Raw genomic sequence first — 15,034 nt, 5'->3', positions numbered from 1 at the left:
TTAATGCTAATAATGAGGTTTGGACTAGCTAAAGAAGCATGATACAGCCCCTTTAATGGCTGAAATCATCGGCGCCTTGGAAAGCAGCAACCAGCTGTGAAAAGTGTGCACTGCACCTATTGTTGGTTGAATGGGGAGGTCTTTTACTTAAAGGGACTTAAGGCAACTTCACAAAATTTACCTCAGTGCTGCCGCGATAGGCGCTGTGGGGAACTGCAGCCACCAGCCAAGGCGGCACGGGAGCGCACAAACACTTCCGGTGCGCGTCAAGCCGTAGCGTAGGCGCTGCGTAGGGTGCTACGTACACGGCGTAGCAACGGCGTCGCTGCGACGGGGAAGCATGCCGAGGCTTTTACAGACTGTCCGTCTTCACAGCACTGCACCAGGGATGCAGTGTTTGAGTCGGTGTCCGCGGCGGCCATATTCTTCCTGTCCAGCAACGTACAGCGTCAATTTACGTCACATCCCCACGACTGCGCGGGAAATTAGGACCCCGCACTGCAGCAAATTATTTGGCACACAGCCTGTATAAGGCAACAGACAGATACGTGGATTGGCCTGTTATTTTAGGTTTCTAATGCTTCACGGCCCGTTAGCACTGAATAAACTGGAAATGCGTAGTGTAGTTTTTCACAAATCTTGCCTTAAGTCCCTTTAAGAATGTCATTGCTTGTTTGCTTATTAGTTTAGCAGAGCATATTTTGTATAAGTAAAAACCTAAAAAAAAATATATATAATTGTGTAAATTATGTGGATATGTGTAAAAATCACTTGTATATGATTTTGTGAAGCTAAGAGGAGGTGCTCGTTTTTGTTTTATTCTTTTTTGTAATTTTTACGGTGTTCACGAAAACTGAATATCTTCCTTGTGAAGAAATAAAAAGCATGAGTTGAAACTCTGCTCGTCGTCATCTGGAAAACTCCAAGGGAGTCGCTACAGGTTAGGATGAGTTCACAATGTTTAAATAAATGTTAAATAAAAATTGTTCAATCAAAATATTGTCCTTGTCCAACTATCTTTCTTGAGTGAACCTAACATCGCCACTGCCAGGGATTAGGCCCATATATCGTAAAGTATACTGGGAGCAATACCTTTGGATTGGAGAAATAGTAATCTTTAATTTCTTTGCCACATTGAACTTACTACGAGTTACACTAAATCAGAGCTTCCAGATCATTTTACACACATTGCTAATTTTTCATCCACAACTGAATTATCAAAACAAATGAGGCCCGAAATAACTTGACCTCCCTTTCACTCAAACCAAAACAAAGGTTCATTTCAAAAGACCAGGGAGGTATTTTGTTATTTACCTGACAGTTTCGGCAGCTGTCAGCTGTCTTCTTCAGAGAGTCACGTGATGTTGTGGTGACGTATCTTGTCAGCTGATTTATACAGGTTTCCTGCCAAAACCTGTATAAATCAGCTGACAAGATACGTCACCACAACATCACGTGACTCTCTGAAGAAGACAGCTGACAGCTGCCGAAACTGTCAGGTAAATAACAAAATACCTCCCTGGTCTTTTGAAATGAACCTTTGTTTTGGATTATAACTTGGAAGACCAATGAACCTTTTTGGACTATCCCTTTTACTCAAGTAGAATTCAAAACAGCTTCATGTTCACTCCCATCTAATAAAGCCCCAGGAGAGGATGGTTTCCCTTCTGAATTTCATAAAGAATTTAAAGATTTACTCCTCCCCTAAATCACAGACATAATAAGAGTATCAAAACACATGCAATACCTGAAACTTTTACAACTGCCATAATCACAATCAGACAGAAGAAAAATAAAAATCATTTAAAATGTGCCTCTTACCAACATATCCTTGCTGAACACCGATTAGAAATTCATTTCTAAATTGTTAGCAAATAAACTAGGTGATAAATTACCAAAAACAATAAACCCAGACGAAAGTGGCTTTATCCAGAACTGCACATCTGCCAATAACTTATGTTGGCTCTTCAACATCATCCATTCATTTTGGCATCTCCTTCAGCCCAAACTCCACCCCTCCCTGCGCATGGACCACAGACTGTGAGGAGTCTGTCAGAAAATTTAAATGCTACAGTACAGAGGAGGGAAACAGTTTAGAATTCTCTTAGAATTCACCCTAGCATTTGATAATCATTCCGTTTATTCATGTGTTTTGTTTTTTAACCTTTGACTCCAGAGTGGGGCAGTATAAATAAATTACAGTCTGTGAGTAATACAAGCTACTTCTTTAAATCACGACATATCTTAAATGATTAATTTTGCCCACAGGTTGGACAGATAGTTTAGACCAGAATAAAAACACATTTTGCTTTGATTAGGAAGTCTCCTTATGTGTCCGTCCGCTATGAAACCATGGACTCCTCAAATTTGTGTGTGTGTGTGTGTGTGTGTGTGTGTGTGTGTGTGTGTGTGTGTGTGTGTGTGTTACTGATCCGGTCCCGACAGGCTACCGGCTGAGTCCCAGGCTACCAGGACCGAAGGCGCCGTGCATGGTGCTGGGCTGAGCAGCAGGTCGCACTGCAGAACAAACTTGGCTGTACTTCACGCTGACAGCCCTCGCCAAGGTGAACCACGGTCAACTCTCCGCTATTTTCTACCATGGCCTGAGTCGAAATCTCATTAAAATAAAACAAAAAGGGATGGTAAAAGGAAAGACATGGGGGAAAAAAGGAGAAAATCTGAAAAAAAAAAATAGTTATCCTAAACTGCATGTTAGCACAGCAGACTGATTTCCCTGGACCCGAGACTCTGTCTCATGGCAAATTTTATGAAAATTGATAAACCAGTCCACAAATATCAAACAAAATTGCTTGAAGTAGCTCTGGTGGTACCTAATAAATGCATTGCTGTTCCATGGAAGTCTGACTCCCCCCTGCCTCAAACCAAATAGTATACAGAGATGAACAGCTGTATATCTTCAGAAAAGATGACATACAGTCTAAGAGAAGCATACAAAACCTTTGCAGTTAAACTTATAGTTTTATTGTGGTTTCCAGGCAACATTTTGGTTCATATCAATGTATTTAAATATGTTGCAAACTAACTGTACCTAAAACAGTAACGGGAGTGTTTTTGTTCTCATCTTTTTGCTTTTGTGGGAGTTGTCGGGGCAAAATTTAAAGTGTTATTTTTTGCTTCACAAAATGTGAATTTGAAACCAAAAATGAAATATGAAAAAATAGTTTCCTCACACTGATTTGTTTCCCTGACTGAGGTACCCCTCCCATTTTGCAGCTTGAAATGCCGCAGACCAGTTTCCCCCACAATGCCACTGGTGGACTGGAGAGTTTGAAAGCCAACCTTTCTCCATGTAGCTGCGTGGCGCCCAGGGCGGGTCCTCCTCGGCGTACGGGTCGCTGTACTCCACCACGGCCGACTCCTCCTCGTCCTCCTCGTCCTCGTAGTCTTCGGGGGGCGGGGGCGGCGGCGTGGGCTCCTCAAAAACGGGCTCTTCTGCAGGTGGAGGTGGGGGTGGCACGTCTGAGACTGCAAGACAGGCACTGAGTGAGGTGGGGGGAGGGGCATGGTGGGAACTGATATCTGCATGCAGACATGATTTTATCGTTTATTCACAGTGGCCACAGTTGCTTCAGAATTACATTATTCAGGATTAAAGAATCATTCTTCACATTTACTGAGGAACAGCAATTCTGAACCGAGTCTTATTATCCTCCTTCATTTAATTCCTTTAAAGGAATACCCCAAAGATTTTGGACCCAAAGCCTTTCCCTATCATTGACAAAGTTAGACAAGCTCATAAATACCTTTTTTGCGTCTTCGCGTCCAGCGGCTGGATCCCAGCTGTTAGCATCGTAGTTAGCTCAAGATCAGCTTCGCTCAATTGCTGGAAGTAAATAGGAATCAGAGCCGGACTGATGAAAGTGGACAAAATCCTCCTTCCAGTAGTGCAGGGGACGGCGTATTAGCACGTGAAGTAAAACCCAATAGTTTTAAAACATTTTAAAAGACGCGTTTTCTTTCCAATCCATTGAAATAACGTTTTGATACACAGACCTGTGCATGCGCAGTGCTCCGTGTGAGGATATACTGGAGCACAGCAGTAGAAGCATAGACTCAGCCGCTGTGCGCCGGTATATCCTCCCCGGAGCACTATGCTTGTGCAGGTCTGAGTATCAAAATGTTATTTTAACGGATTGAAAAGAAAACACTCCATTTAAAATGTTTTAACCATTCGGATTCACTTCACGTGCTAACACGCCGTCCCCTGGACCACTGGAAGGAGGATTTTGTCCACTTTCGTCAGTCCGGCTCTGTCTCCTCTTCACCTGCAGCAGTTGAGCTAAGCTAACTACGATGCTAACAGCTGGAATCCAGCCACTGACGCACAGACACAAAAAAGGTATTTATGAGCTTATCTCACTTTGTCAATGACTGGGAAAGGGCGTAGGTCCAAAATACGTAAAATATGTATTTGCCTTAATTTTCCCTATTATGTAATGCAATATCTAGTGCTCTATAACTCTCAGCATAACTTAAGACACAATGAACAAATATTCTTTATTGTTCCAAGAGTTAAGCGTGAAATCGGTAAAGACGCACTTTGTGTTAGGGCCCCTAATAAGTGGAACAATCTTCTTGTATCTATTCATTCTATAACTTCATTAACTTCATTCCGTAGTGCTCGATTAACACATCTTCAAAACACTTGCCACTGTTTTTAGTTTGCTCGAACGGCCATAAATGATTTTTCTTCGTACGTCCATAAGCGAAAAGGTTCCTGTGATTTAAATTGTTGTTGCGATTTTGTGTTTTGACTATGTTTGACTATGTTGTGCTGACTTTGATGGGTGGAGAGAGACCTGATGGGTGGAGCATTACAGAGGTGAGGTTAACCTGAACCTAGCATTACAGAGGTGAGGTTAACCTGAACCTAGCATTACGGAGGTAGGTTAACCTGAACCTAGCATTACGGAGGTAGGTTAACCTGAACCTAGCATTACGGAGGTGAGGTTAACCTGAACCTAGCATTACAGAGGTGAGGTTAACCTGAACCTAGCATTACAGAGGTGAGGTTAACCTGAACCTAGTATTATGGAGGTTAGGTTAACCTGAACCTAGCATTACAGAGGTGAGGTTAACCTGAACCTAGCATTACGGAGGTGAGGTTAACCTGAACCTAGCATTACGGAGGTGAGGTTAACCTGAACCTAGCATTACAGAGGTGAGGTTAACCTGAACCTAGCATTACAGAGGTGAGGTTAACCTGAACCTAGCATTACGGAGGTGAGGTTAACCTGAACCTAGCATTACGGAGGTGAGGTTAACCTGAACCTAGCATTACGGAGGTGAGGTTAACCTGAACCTAGTATTATGGAGGTTAGGTTAACCTGAACCTAGCATTACAGAGGTGAGGTTAACCTGAACCTAGTATTATGGAGGTTAGGTTAACCTGAACCTAGCATTACAGAGGTGAGGTTAACCTGAACCTAGCATTACAGAGGTGAGGTTAACCTGAACCTAGCATTACGGAGGTGAGGTTAACCTGAACCTAGCATTACAGAGGTGAGGTTAACCTGAACCTAGCATTACGGAGGTGAGGTTAACCTGAACCTAGCATTACGGAGGTGAGGTTAACCTGAACCTAGCATTACAGAGGTGAGGTTAACCTGAACCTAGCATTACAGAGGTGAGGTTAACCTGAACCTAGCATTACAGAGGTGAGGTTAACCTGAACCTAGCATTACAGAGGTGAGGTTAACCTGAACCTAGCATTACGGAGGTGAGGTTAACCTGAACCTAGCATTACGGAGGTGAGGTTAACCTGAACCTAGCATTACGGAGGTGAGGTTAACCTGAACCAAGCATTACAGAGGTGAGGTTAACCTGAACCCAGCATTACGGAGGTGAGGTTAACCTGAACCAAGCATTACAGAGGTAGGTTAACCTGACCTAGTATTATGGAGGTACGTTAACCTGAACCTAGCATTACGGAGGTCGGCTAACCTTCACCATCATGGAGGAACTCTGTCCACACATATTGAACTCAACGGGCTGTTCTCATTCAGTTTGGGCCTTTTTGTCTGTTGAGCTTCTCTTCCCCATCTGTTGACTGATGGTGGATTTTCACCATGACAGCACAATATTTAATACTGCAAGAGAAAAGACGAGGAAGCTGGATGTGATCAAAGTGCTGCGGTGTGGTTTGACTGTTTCATATCAAAAGGCTGTGGTGTTAACTGGAGCTTCTGGCAGGGTCAAACGCTGAGTCTTCACAGGTTTTCAACAGATGTACTGAGAACAAGTTGCTATATATTGAGACAGTTGGTTCCGAAGCTGTCAAAGTGTATGCATAACCAGTTCAGCTGCAGTTGATTGGTGAATAAATTCAGGAAGCTGAAGGAGTTTACTTCTGTTTTGTTGAAACAGTGTTGAACACTTGTTACCAGCGTTGGTTGACGGAGTTACATCCTATTGGACTTGGTGAAGGCTTGCATAGAGCGAATTTATCAAAATCAAGAACTAAAAGTGAGAAAGGCTGGTGGACAGCTGCTGGACTCTGGTGGCCAGCCAGAAGAAAAGAAACTGGAGTTAAAAGCCACTTACTGGTCTCCTGGACCCGGGCCACAAAGCCCATCAGAGGCAGCTGAGGAGTGATCTGCATGGAGGGGGGGGGCGGGGCAACAGGGCCTGCTGGACCAATCCAGGGTGGAGGCAGAGAGGTGGGGGTGAGGGGGGGAAGAAGAGAGAGGGAGAGGAGGGAGGATGAAGAGCAGGGAGGAGGAAGAGGAGGAGGAGGAAGAGCAGGTTAGAAACCACAACAGACGGAGCAGCAGCACTTCAGGTTTCAGTTTTCTGACACAAAACAAAACTTTTTCCTGGACAAATTGTCAGAAATGTTCATCAAAGTAAAAACAGGTACTGTGTCTTCTTTTATCAGGCAGTGGATGAAGAGAATGACAGATGATCAATGTGGAGGTGTAACCTGAGCAACAGACCATCAGCAACCTGATGATGTACAAACGATCAGACTCACTAACGTTGCACTGGCTTTAAACCAGCCAGTGCAACCCTCAGGCTGAAGAGAAATGGACAGATTCCCTGTTATGCTGCCGTCTCTCCAAACACACCGAGTCAGTGTTCTTCATTCTGGATGCAAAAGTCTTTCTACAAAAACATTAAAATAATTGGCTACAAACTGTCTGTGTGACCATTTTTACATAGAAATTCAAAAAAGGGGTGTAAGCCCACAACAAAACTGACTGTAAAATATGAATGTTGGTGTATTACATGCTGTGATGCATGGAATCATTATCCAGAAATCATTCAGTCCCCTCCTTTTTCCACATTTGAAGTTACAACCGTATTCCAAAATGGATTCAATTCTTCACTTCATCTCTCATCAATCTGCACACAACACCTCATGCTGACATCAGGAAAAGATACTGAAATGAGTTTTTCAATGTATTAAATAGTGCTGGGCAAGGATTCAATTTCTTAATCACGATTAATCACATCATTTTTCTGCAATTAATCACGATTAATCACATTATGCGTAAAATACAATAATGTATTCAAAAGCACTCGGTAATGATCATCCTGCCCACAGCCGGGGACAGGGACTTCTTTTCTTTTGCAAGAATTTTGGAAGAAGCATAATTTTACAATAATTTTACAATTCATCAAATACGATTTAAAATAATTTAAAATACCAACTCTTTACCAAGATCAATCAATCAATCAATGTATTTCTGTACAGCCCAGCATCACAACAGCAGCCTCAGAGGCTTCAAGATGTTACATTGGTTGGTAAAAATAAAAACAGTGAATAAGCATAATGTTAATATGTCAAATTCACAGTAACGAGACAATCCAGATCGCCCCAACACACACACTCACACTCACACTCACACACACCAGCTAGTGCAGAGCAAAGCAGATGAAAAGTGTTGTTTGGTGTGAGGCCACTTCTTCAAACGTCTTTCCCTCTCCGACCCTCCGACAGAGCAGACGGGATGAATCCAGTCAGGCTGAATTGAGCCTCATGAAGCCAGATTGTGAGTTGAAGGAAAATGTACTTTATTTTGCTGTTTTCAGCCCCTGAAGACTGCCTAGCGGGCCGAAACGCTGTGCCGGCAAAAGACGCGATTTAAGTTTCACTTTCATTTCTGTCATTTGCGCTCCTCATCTCAGGTTGTGTCTTATACCAGCCGTTTCCTCCTGATTTCTCTGATAATTCGGCTGAGTTCATTATGGCAAATAATGAGGAATGGAGCGTGCATCACCACAAAAACCGCTGCAGCTGTGCGTGCTTTGTGACACTCAGCTGGAGCACAATGTGTGTGTGTGTGTGTGTGTGTGTGTGTGTGTGTGTGTGTGTTAACGCCTGATGAAAATATTTGCCGGCGTTAAGGAAGCAGTGCTTTAACGCGTCACCGTGCCCATCCCTAGTATTAAAATAAGGAAGTGAAGTAGTAGTTCAAGTATCTTTGGGTTTGTTCAGGGTGGGGGACGGATGGAGGGGACACTGACAGGCGCATCGCTGCAGCGTCCGTCGGCAGGGATGCAGTCGTTGTATCGGTCCGTTGTGGTGAAGAAGGAGCTGAGCCGAAAGGCGACGCTCTCGATTTACTGGAATGGACACCTTCACTGTCCTTCACCATGACCCAGAGGGACACCTTCACTGTGACCCAGAGGGACACCTTCACCGTCCTTCACCGTGACCCAGAGGGACACCTTCACTGTGACCCAGAGGGACACGTTCACCGTCCTTCACCGTGACCCAGAGGGACACCTTCACTGTGACCCAGAGGGACACGTTCACCGTCCTTCACCGTGACCCAGAGGGACACCTTCACCGTGACCCAGAGGGACACCTTCACCGTCCTTCACCGTGACCCAGAGGGACACCTTCACCGTCCTTCACCGTGACCCAGAGGGACACCTTCACCGTGACCCAGAGGGACACCTTCACCGTCCTTCACCGTGACCCAGAGGGACACCTTCACCGTCCTTCACCGTGACCCAGAGGGACACCTTCACCCTACACTGTGACAAAGTGACATTATGCTCTGTATTTCAGGGAAGCGACTTGTGACCTTTGACCCTTCGCAATGTGTCGGTGGTCTCATGACGGCCCGGTCAGCCCTGTACCTGGGTTCTGGGTGAAGTGCGGCCCCCCGTTGAGCTGGCTCTGGGTGAGGACCACCCCGGGCTGCCCGGTGACGGACGACGGTCGGCGGTACGGCAGGGAACCCCCCACCGGGGCGTTCTGAGGCTGCTGCGGCTGCTGCATCGGGCGGTTCATGCTGTAGAACTGAGGCGCACCTGTCAGAGACAACAGCAGAGGGCAGCAAAGACAACCTTAATGGCTCTCATATAAATTACATTTTAGCTTAATTGACTGAAACTGTTGGATGTTTCTTGTGAGGCATGTCACTGAAGAAGCTAATACAGTCAAAACAAGTGGTTAAAAAAAAAAATGCAACACCAATGGATCTGTAATATCATGCCAAATCCAAAATACGTCTGAGAAAATCAGTTGCACAGCAAAAACAGCAAAACATTTTACCACACAGCACATGCATGTTTCATCTGAGCAGCAGCATGGACGGCACAGACGCAGCGGCCGATGAAGGACAAGTGGCTTCGTCAAACTGGAACACTTATTGTGAAACGCACCGAGGTGCGGCAGCTCCTGGGATTTTTTAAAAATGAAACCTGACTCTTCTGTAGGGCTGCACCATTAACTGAAATCCAACTGACATTAACGTTTAGCCGAGTGCAATCATGTAATCGCAAGACCCTGCGCTTTTTTTTTTGTGGCCTCCCCGCTTTGACATTGGGAGTGACAGATATATTAGCCAACCAGAATTGCCGTGGCTCGGGTCTTTCTGACGCTGGCCAATCAGAAGTGACATAGTCTGTCTGCACTCCTGTTGCTGCGATCAACCATGATGAGACAGTCCCCATAATGCTTTGCCACCTGATCACATGAGCAAATAAAATCTGCTTGTTGTATCTAAGCTAATCAGTTCAAACAGAACGGCAAACATGAAGCTTGAGCGGTGATTGGCCGGACGGCCGGCCGCGGCAGAGCTGTCGGTGGGGGGCTTCACTCAGGAGGCCAGCCGGGCTCAGCAGCTGTCTGGGGTGGGGGGCTTCACTCAGGAGGCCAGCCGGGCTCAGCAGCTGTCCGGGGTGGGGGGCTTCACTCAGGAGGCCAGCCGGGCTCAGCAGCTGTCCGGGGTGGGGGGCTTCACTCAGGAGGCCAGCCGGGCTCAGCAGCTGTCCGGGGTGGGGGGCTTCACTCAGGAGGCCAGCCGGGCTCAGCAGCTGTCCGGGGTGGGGGGCTTCACTCAGGAGGCCAGCCGGGCTCAGCAGCTGTCCGGGGTGGGGGGCTTCACTCAGGAGGCCAGCCGGGCTCAGCAGCTGTCCGGGGTGGGGGGCTTCACTCAGGAGGCCAGCCGGGCTCAGCAGCTGTCCGGGGTGGGGGGCTTCACTCAGGAGGCCAGCCGGGCTCAGCAGCTGTCCGGGGTGGGGGGCTTCACTCAGGAGGCCAGCCGGGTATGACGGTCCGGCTGAGCGCTCGGCCTTTGGAGGGGGGGGAAGAATGCTGGCAGTTCTAGTGTTCATCATTATTTCCCTCCATTCCGATATTGACGTTCATCTCCACTACAGGAATCAGCGGAGAGCTCATTCCCTCAGGTCATTCATTCATTTCGGCTTCTCCGTCAGCGTGATGTACCAGAACATTTTTCCCAAGCTTTCTCATGCGACACATTATTGGCCCAGTTTACATGGTGTTTTTTCAATCCGATTGTAAACAATAGTATTAAACGCGAGTGTATTCATGTACAGCATACAAAGCATCCACGATGAATCCTTGTTTACAAGGACCCGGTGACATGCACACAAAGTCTCACGAGGAACTTGCAGGTCTTCCTCTCAGCAGCAGCAGTCCTCAGCGCCCAGCAGAGAGTTTTTATCTGCTGATATCTGCTCAAATAATGTCCCAAAATCTCCATGATACCTGCTGAAGGAGCGGCTGCTCCCCTGACCGCAGCACCGCCGTGCGGAGCAGCACGTCTCGCTGTGAGCTCTGCGCCGCATGCCGATGTTTCGAATTAACTGGTGCCCGTGTTAACTTGTGACCAATAATGACTGAAACATCTAGTCGTTCTAGCGAACCTCGGCTATCGACAGTTACAGTGAGTGTATACGTTTAAAGTCTTTTGTGAGTCTTACTTTAACAACTGCTGTAATCAGCATGTGTTTACACAGACCTCCGCTGTCATTCGTTAACACGGGAACCAGTTAATCCATAACACCAGCCGGCGATCGCTCGTATTCTGCTATGGAGCTCTTTATGCAACTCGCTGTTGCGCGATTTGGTTCCATCTCGCCTCTCCAATGTTTTTTATTTCGGGGTTTTGTATTAAAAAGTGTTTTTCCACCACCGTGGCGTTCTCTGCTGGTTTTTTGACTGTGCTGCTTCCTGTTTACTGACACGTCACACGTCACTCCGTATGAGGGAACGCACGAGGAACAAATACTCTCCTGTTTAATCCGCTCCGCCACACACTGCAGCTCTCATTCCGCTTGTACTTTCTTCTTCATTTGTTCATGTTTAGACCTGCTTGTTCTACTTCTTCTGTGATAATGGTGGTTGCCGGCAGCTTTTAGGCTCATTACCGCCATCTAAGGTTGGAATTTTTGTTTTTTTTACTCACTGGTGTATTCGTCGTGTGATTGTGTGTGCCGAACCATGACCCCCGTACCGTGACGGTACGGGACGAATACAAATACCATTACACTCCTATATTTCACTGTTGTTTACATCAACTAGGTTGGTGCAAATGTAAATCTGCGCTCTCGCCGCGGCAAAAAACAAATAACAAAAAAACCTACATCCGAGTGCATCGTCAAAAAACTGTGCAAATTGACGCGCCACAGCCGCATCGTGATTAAAAAAAAAACGAGGCTTTTGGCCGAGTCGGTGAGCAGCTTACAGTGACAGTACAACTCGGCCACTTCAGAGCCCCCCCCCCAAACTGGCTTTACTCACTACTGAACACATTTCAACCCAGAATGGAACCACCAAGATACCAGTATGTATTTAGCTCTTACAGAAAGTGCATTAATATTTTCTCTCGGATTGTATATTGGAATGGATGCTATCGCCATGTTTCCAGATGAACTGAGCAGAGCTCTCTTCTGGACACAGCAGATTTACGTGACTCATACCACAAATCGCCATGAGACTGGGTTGTCTATTCTACGTGCCGCACCGTAAATATGGAAAACATTTTTTAAAAAAGCCACTGATTGACATTGTGCCTCATAATCTGGTGAGCATTACAGTGTGGAAAATATGGGAAATTATTGCTTTATAAGGATATTGAAAAAATGACTCCTCTAAAATTAAACCGACCATAATTTTGGCAGTTTCATGCATTTAGATGTCTAAAATACAAAAATTGAAAATGGAATCGCAATATTGGTCTGAAAAATTGCAGTTAGGTTTTTTTGCCAAAATGGTGCAGCCCTACTCCTCTGGAGACCTCACCCTGACAGAGACTGAGTTCTCAGAGTACTGGTCTACTGGAGGTTTCTAGGTTCCCTTGAGCTTTCAGCGATCAGCCTCCTGCCATGTGGAACCAGTGAGGGAGGCTGACACAGTCTCCACTTTCAGACCTTTCCAGTTCGTAAAGCTTGCAGTTGGGGCTGCTTCAGGCCTCCCTGGACCATTTTCTGATTGAAGATGTTGTAGGTCTGGCCGCTGGAGGACCGACACCGAGCTTCTCTCCTCGGGTTTCACTACTACCAAGGTCGTTCTAGTCCTCCTCCTTCTGCTATCCACAGATCACCGAACTCCTCCAGGAATGACTTTTTGCATGGCATTAGAAAAACGCTTGAGTGTCACAAGCTGTCAGTGTGATGATAGATGGAGGGGGGTCTGTAGGTCATGCAGGGGGGGGTTCTTCAAGCAGGTCACACTCACCTTGTGCAGCGTTGCCATAAGCAGCATTGCCTGTGCCAGTGGGGGCCGAAGAGGCGGGGAGCTGGGGAGGGGGTGGGGGTACAGGCGGGATCTCTACAGGGAGGTTAGGAGCCTGTGAGGGGGGGTCTAGGACAGAGGAAGGGGGGCCAGGAGTCGTGGCAGTGTTGGGGGGAGGTTTTGACGAGTTGGAGGAGACAGGGCCAGAACCTGGGGGGGGGGGCAGGTCGAGTGAGGAGATCGAAGGTGAGGAAGGAGAGAGAAAAGGTTGGTGAGGTGTTTCAGAGCAGAGTGAGGTGGGAGGAAAGGTTGCAGCAGTCCTGGATGCTGGTCCTGGATCAGTCACGTTAGGGTGTTTCCTGGTCCTGGATCAGTCACGTTAGAGTGTTTCCTGGTCCTGGATCAGTCACGTTAGAGTGTTTCCTGGTCCTGGATCAGTCACGTTAGGGTGTTTCCTGGTCCTGGATCAGTCACGTTAGGGTGTTTCCTGGTCCTGGATCAGTCACGTTAGAGTGTTTCCTGGTCCTGGATCAGTCACGTTAGGGTGTTTCCTGGTCCTGGATCAGTCACGTTAGGGTGTTTCCTGGTCCTGGATCAGTCACGTTAGGGTGTTTCCTGGCCCTGGATCAGTCACGTTAGAGTGTTTCCTGGTCCTGGATCAGTCACGTTAGGGTGTTTCCTGGTCCTGGATCAGTCACGTTAGGGTGTTTCCTGGCCCTGGATCAGTCACGTTAGGGTGTTTCCTAGTCCTGGATCAGTCACGTTAGGGTGTTTCCTGGTCCTGGATCAGTCACGTTAGAGTGTTTCCTGGTCCTGGATCAGTCACGTTAGGGTGTTTCCTAGTCCTGGATCAGTCACGTTAGGGTGTTTCCTGGTCCTGGATCAGTCACGTTAGGGTGTTTCCTGGTCCTGGATCAGTCACGTTAGGGTGTTTCCTGGTCCTGGATCAGTCACGTTAGGGTGTTTCCTGGTCCTGGATCAGTCACGTTAGGGTGTTTCCTGGTCCTGGATCAGTCACGTTAGGGTGTTTCCTGGTCCTGGATCAGTCACGTTAGGGTGTTTCCTGGTCCTGGATCAGTCACGTTAGGGTGTTTCCTGGTCCTGGATCAGTCCCGTTAGGGTGTTTCCTGGTCCTGGATCAGTCACGTTAGGGTGTTTCCTGGTCCTGGATCAGTCACGTTAGGGGTGTTCCTGGTCCTGGATCAGTCACGTTAGGGTGTTTCCTGGTCCTGGATCAGTCACGTTAGGGTGTTTCCTGGTCCTGGATCAGTCACGTTAGGGTGTTTCCTGGTCTCTGGATCAGTCACGTTAGGGTGTTTCCTGGTCCTGGATCAGTCACGTTAGGGTGTTTCCTGGCTCTGGATCAGTCACGTTAGGGTGTTTCCTGGTCCTGGATCAGTCACGTTAGGGTGTTTCCTGGTCCTGGATCAGTCACGTTAGGGTGTTTCCTGGTCCTGGATCAGTCACGTTAGGGTGTTTCCTAGTCCTGGATCAGTCACGTTAGAGTGTTTCCTGGTCCTGGATCAGTCACGTTAGGGTGTTTCCTGGCCCTGGATCAGTCACGTTAGAGTGTTTCCTGGTCCTGGATCAGTCACGTTAGGGTGTTTCCTGGTCCTGGATCAGTCACGTTAGGGTGTTTCCTGGTCCTGGATCAGTCACGTTAGGGTGTTTCCTGGTCCTGGATCAGTCACGTTAGGGTGTTTCCTGGTCCTGGATCAGTCACGTTAGGGTGTTTCCTGGTCCTGGATCAGTCACGTTAGGGTGTTTCCTGGTCCTGGATCAGTCACGTTAGGGTGTTTCCTGGTCCTGGATCAGTCACGTTAGGGTGTTTCCTGGTCCTGGATCAGTCACGTTAGGGTGTTTCCTGGTCCTGGATCAGTCACGTTAGGGTGTTTCCTGGTCCTGGATCAGTCACGTTAGGGTGTTTCCTGGTCCTGGATCAGTCACGTTAGGGTGTTTCCTGGCCCTGGATCAGTCACGTTAGGGTGTTTCCTGGTCCTGGATCAGTCACGTTAGGGTGTTTCCTGGTCCTGGATCAGTCACGTTAGGGTGTTCCTGGTCCTGGATCAGTCACGT

At 47.2% G+C, this 15,034-nt stretch overlaps 1 protein-coding gene across 7 annotated transcripts in view; it reads right to left on the bottom strand.

Annotated features, from left to right (window-relative positions):
- Positions 1-15,034, bottom strand: part of abi2b (abl-interactor 2b) — a 39,281-nt gene that overhangs the window by 3,726 nt on the left and 20,521 nt on the right. For 3 of the 7 annotated variants that reach the window (XM_030086080.1, XM_030086082.1, XM_030086078.1), the window contains 3 exons: positions 9,112-9,285; positions 6,565-6,651; positions 3,301-3,486 (listed from right to left, as the gene is read on the bottom strand). In XM_030086080.1, the coding sequence (XP_029941940.1) occupies positions 3,301-3,486; positions 6,565-6,651; positions 9,112-9,285 (447 nt within the window). Of the gene's footprint in view, positions 1-3,300; positions 3,487-6,564; positions 6,652-9,111; positions 9,286-12,961; positions 13,175-15,034 lie in introns of all 7 variants that reach the window. The other 4 variants (XM_030086079.1, XM_030086081.1, XM_030086075.1 and 1 more) reach the window with 3 other exon arrangements.

This window comes from Salarias fasciatus, assembly GCF_902148845.1.
Source record: "Salarias fasciatus chromosome 23 unlocalized genomic scaffold, fSalaFa1.1 super_scaffold_20, whole genome shotgun sequence".
NCBI lineage: Eukaryota > Metazoa > Chordata > Actinopteri > Blenniiformes > Blenniidae > Salarias > Salarias fasciatus.
Note: the sequence above shows the minus strand (reverse complement) of the source record. Positions and strands in the feature narration are given on the sequence as shown.